This window comes from Echinops telfairi, unplaced genomic scaffold (assembly GCF_000313985.2).
Source record: "Echinops telfairi isolate 266 unplaced genomic scaffold, ASM31398v2 ScPeMD7_1;HRSCAF=3_0, whole genome shotgun sequence".
NCBI lineage: Eukaryota > Metazoa > Chordata > Mammalia > Afrosoricida > Tenrecidae > Echinops > Echinops telfairi.
Window position 1 is genome coordinate 8,166,343 of NW_022103896.1, and position 7,448 is coordinate 8,173,790.

A 7,448-nucleotide genomic window follows, 5' to 3' on the forward strand; every position below is an offset into this window, starting at 1 on the left:
TCTCCAGAAGAGTGCCTGGTGCCTTCGAAATGCTGACCTTGGGGATCAGAGTTCAACCAGTAAGCACTACACCCCCACGGCTCTTCTGACAGCCCACAAGTCAGTAGAAATATGATCTGTGCTGAAGTTTTAGCTAAAACGATGAAAAGGGCTGATTCCTGAGAGGACAAAGAGCATTACCGTTAGCTTTGGACCGATGTCACCAAAACCGCAGGTGTCAAGCACAAGGAAGTGGGAGGAAGGGGCCCCTCCCATCAGCGGCCCCACCATTCTGCCTGTGGCCAAAGGAGACGCTGTGTTCTCTGTTCACTGCTCATTTTACGCCCGTCAGAGGAAGTGGACATGAAACCAAGATCACCTGAGCCCTCTCGCTGGGCTGCGCTGTGCAGAAACCAGCCCACTCTCTGAGAAAGGGCAGTTGGCTTCCCGGTTGATGAAAGGCTTCCATCATCCCTCACTTGCTCACTCGCTCCCTCCCTCCCTCCCGCTCCGTCCCCGGTCAGTGGGCATAAGCATGCCAGGGACCTGAGAGAGATGCATTTTACAAGTCTATATTAAAAATCCACACTTTCAATTCACATCCAAGTGAGGAGACAAAAACATTTAAGACACAAGTTACGCATGGAAGTTCTTCCAGTTGGCTGGCCGACTGCTACCACAGCAGTGATGGGATTTTGAGACTGTAAGAACACTGTGCATTCATGCAACCCCGGTCACTGGGGCCTGAAATGCTAAGTATGACTGGACCTGGAGGGTCTTTGGTGTCTGGGAACCAATCCAGGGAACAGGAAGTGAAGGATGCTACTTGCCCCTTTTGTGAGAACAGAAGATAAAACCTCAATGTCTAGAGTTTAGACACAGACAGGCAAAAGACGAGAAGCATTCTTTTTAAACACAACAGAGAGAGAGAAGTTTGAAATGTGGACATTAGCAGATTTACTCCGCACATGAAATAAAGGCACTATTTCTTTTTCCTTTAATATGCAGATTGAAGCAATCGGCCCACAGTATCTCAGCTACAAAAGCTTTCCGTGTGTCCATAGGATCGTTGTGACAGCATTAATGAACCACAAGCAAATACACAGACAGGCCTGTATCTTGTGTCCACTCATCTTTGGCACATTTGTCGAGGTGGAGAATCTTCAAAGGCATTCAAATCTCCAATATCTGTTTTGCAGTCTTTGAAATCATCTCTATGTCAAGATGTCAGGCTGCAATAAGGCAAGCTGAAATCCCAGGATATGTGGGAGAGTTTTAATCAAGGGGTTTGCATACAGTACCTTACATATGGATCAGTGTGTTTGTAAATTTAAATAATATCCGATGTACAGTGGCATGTATTCTTTATCAACAATAAATTCAAGTGTTTACTGTCTGTCAGTCTAAGCTGCATTGACACAGATCTTGAGAACTGATCGGCGGGATGAGGCATAAAAGGTTCAAGTGGGGCATGCCACCCAACAGCTTCTTCTGAGCAGTCTTTGAAACCCCTCCATTTAAAAAAATTTCAAAACCTGTACATACATTTTTAATGTTTAAAAACAGTCTGTTAAAAGGTAACATTTCATGTTAACTAACCACTGGTTCCGAGTGCCTATAGGAATAAAACTCACTTGTGTGGAGATATAAATATGTGCAGACTACATACACTTCTGCATGGCGGGTGTCTGTTTACAACAAGCACACACACCTGTGCGGGGCGGGGCGGGGGAAGTACAGCCCCTCCCATGAGCACTGCAGGGGTGGAGGCTCACAATCCAGCAAGAGACAAGGAAGCAACTTAGTTGCCTCTGGTTTCAGAAGTGTGTCCGTTTGTGACCAAAGCGAAAGGTTTTGAGCGTGCATGTATTGTTTTAAAAATAAAATTCATCTTCACACATGAAGTGCTCCAGTATTCCACTACTAGCAGTTAAAAATCCACAGCCATGGGCTATATTGATACTCCTGAGACCCCTCAACTCAGCTGAGGTGCCTCACACTGTCCTTAGAGGGCAACCAAAACCCATCCTCAGGACCAGGCTGGGGCGGAACCGCAAGCCCAGGTTCAAACCCACACAGGCCCACAGAAGTGGCATCTACATTGGTGGTGGATGTGGGGTGGGAGGGCAGCCAGCACAGAGACACCTCTCCCCAGCAGCATCCTCATTTGGCACACGGAGCCTTCCAGAAGCCGCATGGAGGGAATGTGGACGACCACAAGCTCCAAGTACGCGGTGCTTGATTCTTCCATGAACTCCTCGTCAAGCTGGGCTTCCACATGTGCTTTCCCCAGGCGGGAGGAGGCAGGCCACCAAGGTCAGTTTTCCGACTGAGGACACACACCACCTCAGACACAGGGCATGGCCCAGGACCAGTTTAAATCCCGAGCCTTCTGGGCAGCAGAAGGTGGCAGAGCGGGCTTCTTAGAGCAGCCCTGGAGAGCTGGCTAGGGCTTATGTTTCTTCAACAGTTTTGTCTTGGGCCAAATGCTGGTTTAGAAACATGAGTTTTCTGCTACAAGCACGTTAAGTCCACCACATTCTCTCCCCACGTATGCGGCTCACCAGAGACCCAGGCCCGCGCTGGTCTCTCAAAGACCCAGGCCCGCCCTGCTCCGCGGCCCAGAGCACACCAGCTCTGGCAACGTGTTCACAGGCTCCCCCTCCACAAAGCTGTCCTTCCAGTTCCTTTCCGAGGGACTCCTATTAACATCGCAAATCGGGGAAGGACCAGACGCAGCGGGGCTTCCTGAGAGTCCACCCAGCAGCCACGTGGACAGTGAATGGGATCTGACGGGACAGGCACGTTCTTGTCAGGAGGTCTCCATTGCTGTCATACGGAGCAGAAGGTTGCTATCTGCTGTACTTTTCCCATGTCAATCAGCAGCTGCTTGATGTGCCGTTTGAGCTGGGGCAGTCTCGCCAGAGGGTCTGGGGGCTCCAACTCCCCTGTGAAGTCAAGCCAGCTCTCTAGAACTGAGAGAAGAGAACACAGACACTTGGATAGAATTGGAACAAATGCCACGGGACAGAATGAGCATAAGGGAGGGATGCGCACTGCCTGGTTTACCAGGGGCCGGTACATGTGAGGCAGGCCTTTCCAAGGGTCCGAGTCCCTTCACATCTGCCTGAAGTGTCCCAGCCCCTCAGGGTTGATGGCCCGCCCCTTTACAACGGCCAGCTACCTCTATTTTGAGTCTATCTCTCTCTTCCTCTCCTTAACCCCAGAGGTTCTTTGCAAGCAAGTGAAAGAGGCAGCAAGTTCTCAATGTCATTCACAGTCCTACTCCATCATTACTGCTGAAAACTAGGTGCCCCTATGATGATTCTCTGCAGTAAGGAGTTCTTTTTGGCCCGATGCCTTTATGAAGCCTTCCATTAACTATCTCACTGCCATCGAGTCCACTTCGACTCATTGGCAACCCTGGAGCACAGAGCAGAACTGCACCTGTGGGTTGTCAGACTGTAACTCTTCATGAGAGTCAAAAGGTGCATCTTTCTCCGGCCTGTGGTTAGCAGCTCAGTGCCTAACGGCTAGGCCACCAGAGTGCCTTTTCAACCACCTACCCAAGACAACAGGCTGACTGTGGGTGCTCTTCGTCACATGGGTGATGATGGGCCACGCTAGACGTCACAGGGGAAAGCAGTTGAAGCTCTAGCCCAGGGACGCAGAGGTGACAATAAACAGAGACCGAGGACATGAGGGAGGGCTGGGTGAGGCGAGCAGGAGAACGGTGTCGGCGGTGAGCATAGCAACTGCAGGACTTGGCATCTAGTCACTGAAATAACTCAGTTTCCTTCACGAGAAACTGAGGACAACCTGTCACGCCGACTTGTCAGGGCTCCCTCGTGCTGAGAAAGCACAAAATGCCACAAAAGAAAACCTTGCAAAAAGGTCTGACGTCAGGTCGACCTAATTCAGATGTGGTGTTTTTCTGTCTGACTCCCTGAGTCAAGGGCCCAAAGTGGACACCAAGCTGGGCACGCTTCCCTGGATGTAGAACCTGCTTCAAGTCCTTGTGCTGACTGTCAAAGGAGGCTGAACTCAGCAGAGCTCGCAAGGACAAAGGAAGCCCCAGGTAACAACACCCAGCCACAGCCACAGCCAGCAGATGAAAGAGCCCAGGGTCAGGGTGTGAGCACCCAGCACGAGGGCAGCACCCTATACTCGGCCAGTTTAGCCCACTCTCTGCGAACTCACCATCAACTTCCTTCTCGATGAGGTCCAGTCTGCTGGTCACCTGGTCCTGCACGTGCTCGATGTGGGTGAGAAGGTTGAGCTGCCACTGCACATGGGCGTCTCCAGGGTTCTCAGAGCCCTTTCTGTCGTTATACACAAACACCGCACTCCCTTCCGCTGGGCTCTTCTCCAAAGGACCACCGGGACCATCGGGAGAAAACAGAAAGCGGGATGAGCTGCGGTGTCACACGGGGAAGGAGACCTTAGAAACCGCATCACCCACAATGCGGGCAACCCGACCCAATGCCCAGGGGAGCTCTAGAGGACGCGTTGCCCGCTCCCTGCCACATGCAGAAAGAGCAGGGGCGGGCCCTAACAAAAGCTCAGGAAGCGTCATCAGGTCTCTGGAGTGCAGACTGACTCCTGGTGTACTGGGAGTCAGAGCCAGGGGATGACAGAAACACCGGGAGGTCTACAGAGATGGCCTACAGACCACCTACTGGACTCCATCCTGCTGAACAGGATGGACTTGGATCAGCGCAGTGAAGACAGAAACAAAACACTGTTTTACATCTGCAGAAACGAACACTGCTTAACCCAACAAACAAACTCTCTGCCACCGAGTCGATGCCGACTCGCAGCGACCCAACAGGACAGAGTAGAACTGTGGGTTTTAGACACTACAACCTTTCACAGGAATAGAAAGCGCCACCTTTCTCTGAGGAGTGGCTGGTGGTTCTGAACTGCTAACCATGTGGGGAGCAGCCCAACACATGACCACTACACCACCAGGGCTAGGGAGTAATTAAATGTTCCAACGGTCAGTGTTTTCCTGTAGACAAATATAAGAAGCCTTTACCCCCAGGGTCCTTAGGAACTTTGAAGTCTACGGGAACCCCAGAACTCCAGTGGGCTCTGTCTCAGAGCACCTTCCTTTCTTGCCCTAGCCTCTTTCCCGAGCACAGGTGCCTGTCCCAGCTGTACCTTGGCAGGCAGGCCATCTTCCTTTCCTGAGAAGTGCAGGCGGCTCTCCCTGCCCAGAGGAAACTCCTGCTCATCACTACCGCTGCTGTCCTCGTCACCACTGTTCCCCAGGTGCCCGGGCTCTGCCCAAGGGCGGCAGTCCAGGCCCAGGGGCTGCGGCTTCTGGTAACTGTGCTCACTGGTGATGTAAGTCCCTTCTACTCGGGGAGGCACACAGGGTGATTCTTTGTGGTTCAGGACCAGATAGGGCTTCTCCTCTGCAGTGGCCCGGCCTTGCCCGGCCTCGCTCTTCTCCACCCCAGCAATGGCCCGATCTGGATCTTTCCACTTCCCAGTGCAAGCCCAGAGATGCAGGTCAGGGTGATGCTTATTCCTGGAGATGAGGAGGAGAGACAAGCAGCTCAGAATGAGACAGCGGAATGAGTTCACGGCATGCCAGAGGGGGCAAGCATTCCTGGTGGCCCTGGATGGCTCCTGACTGCACACGCCTTGGGGACCAGACTCAGGCTGGGTTCCCCAGCCCTCTCTGCAGGCCCCGCAGGGCTGCCCTAACAGTGCTCCTCTGTCAGTCTGCTAGCGCCGGCATTTCACCTCTGAGTGGATGCTCACCAAGCCCAAAGAGCAAACTTGAACCCCGTTCGGCAGACAGCTCACATCCCGATTTGTACTGAGCTTTCTGCTTCCTTATAGACTTGGAATTCTAAGACGTGGAAAGACCTTGAGGGTGTCTATGTGAAAGCCTTTATTCCACCATAAAGTGACAGGAAACTCACTGCCACCGAGCCAATTCCAACTCCTATGGCACTGCCCCTATGGGGATTCACAGCCAACTCACTCTTCACCAGAGTAGAACGCTTCATTTTTCTCACATAGAGTGGCTAGTGGTTTCGAACTACGCACTTTGAAGTTAGCTGCTCAATTAACAATGACACAAATTTAGACACTAAGTGTATAAAGGAACCTGTCTCCCCAAGGTGATCCTAAACAGCTGAAGTGTAGTATTCTAGACTTTTCTCACAGGTAAAATTGTTTTAAATACATAAAAAGTCAAAAAATAAACTCATTGCCATCAAGTCAATGCCAACTGCTAGCGACCCTCCAGGACAAGGTAGAACTGCTCCCGTGAGTTTCTGAGACAGCACTTCTTTACAGGAGTAGAAAGCCTCAGCTTTCTCCCACTGGTGGTTTCAAACTGCTGACCTTGCTGTTAGCCAAATGCATAACACGTGTATTTTCTCCACAAGCGAGGCTCATCCTATACACACAATGTGCCTTTTTCATCACAGGGGTGTTTTAGATCCCTTCCCTTGCTCTATTGGCTGAACTGGTGCCATGTGCCTCTGCAGAGCCTGGCCACCCAATTCCCCACCATAGGAGTGAGTGTGTGTGTCTTTGCACGCAGCATGGCCAGCTCAGCCATACACTAGTGTGCTGGGTAACACACACACATTTGCATTGGATAGTGGCCTTCAAAGAGGTGTGCTCGTGACACAACCACACAGGGGATAATACACAGGAGCTGAAGGAGCACAGGCCAAACTGCGGGGACTCAGCTGGGCTGAGTGTGCCAACGGAAACAGGGAGAGCTGAGACTTGCTTACCATGCTACAGGGTTACAGTGACAGAGGGCCGGAGGGGGTGGAGGACACAAGTTCCCAGCTCAGGCAACTGAGACAAAAGGAAGACCACCTCCTTATGAAGAAGTAGTCAATTCTGGTTCATATAAAACATGACTTTGTTGGTTTGTTTGTTTTTTTAAGAAGAGTGCTAACTAAGCATTCAGAAGAATTGAGTAAAATCGGGTAGAAGGCCAGCAGGAAAACTGGCCGGGGGCCTGATCGGGCAAAGTGCTGAGGCAAACAGCCCTTCCACTCCTTGTCCTGGAGAATGCAGTCACCTGGGCTGCATGCCCAGGTGGGCAGGGATAAGGGGACTCCCACAGGCCTGTGGCTACTCCCCATCAAGACCCTCAGCATTGCTCTGATCGGAGGAAACCACATCCCAGGAGTGCTCCCTGTGGTGCCCCTGCAGGCTGAGGGCCCAAGGCTGCTCCCTGGCTCCCTGGGGGGTCCTTGGGGCTCACTTCAGAATGCCGATCTTCAGCTGCAGGCCATGCAGCACCTCTGCCACACCGTACACATCTGCCAGCAGCCGATGAGTGGAAACAATCTTTTTGGCATTGAGATGAGAGTAATTTTCTTTTAAAAATGACAAGCCGCACATTCTCCCGTTATTCAGCCAGTCTTTGTCACAGCGGTATTTCGCACTCCACCTTTGACCTGCAGACAGGGTGGACGTTAAAGTCA

General features: G+C 51.8%; 1 protein-coding gene across 7 annotated transcripts in view; it reads right to left on the reverse strand.

Annotated features, from left to right (window-relative positions):
- Nucleotides 1–912: 912 nt before the first annotated feature.
- The window catches only part of PHF20L1 (PHD finger protein 20 like 1), a 66,523-nt gene continuing 59,987 nt past the window's right edge, over nt 913–7,448 (reverse strand). For all 7 annotated transcript variants that reach the window (XM_004697387.2, XM_045283518.1, XM_004697386.2 and 4 more), the window contains 4 exons: nt 7,226–7,421; nt 5,143–5,515; nt 4,180–4,342; nt 913–2,954 (listed from right to left, as the gene is read on the reverse strand). In XM_004697387.2, the coding sequence (XP_004697444.1) occupies nt 2,812–2,954; nt 4,180–4,342; nt 5,143–5,515; nt 7,226–7,421 (875 nt within the window). In that variant the 3' untranslated portion in view covers nt 913–2,811. The remainder of the gene's footprint in view (nt 2,955–4,179; nt 4,343–5,142; nt 5,516–7,225; nt 7,422–7,448) is intronic.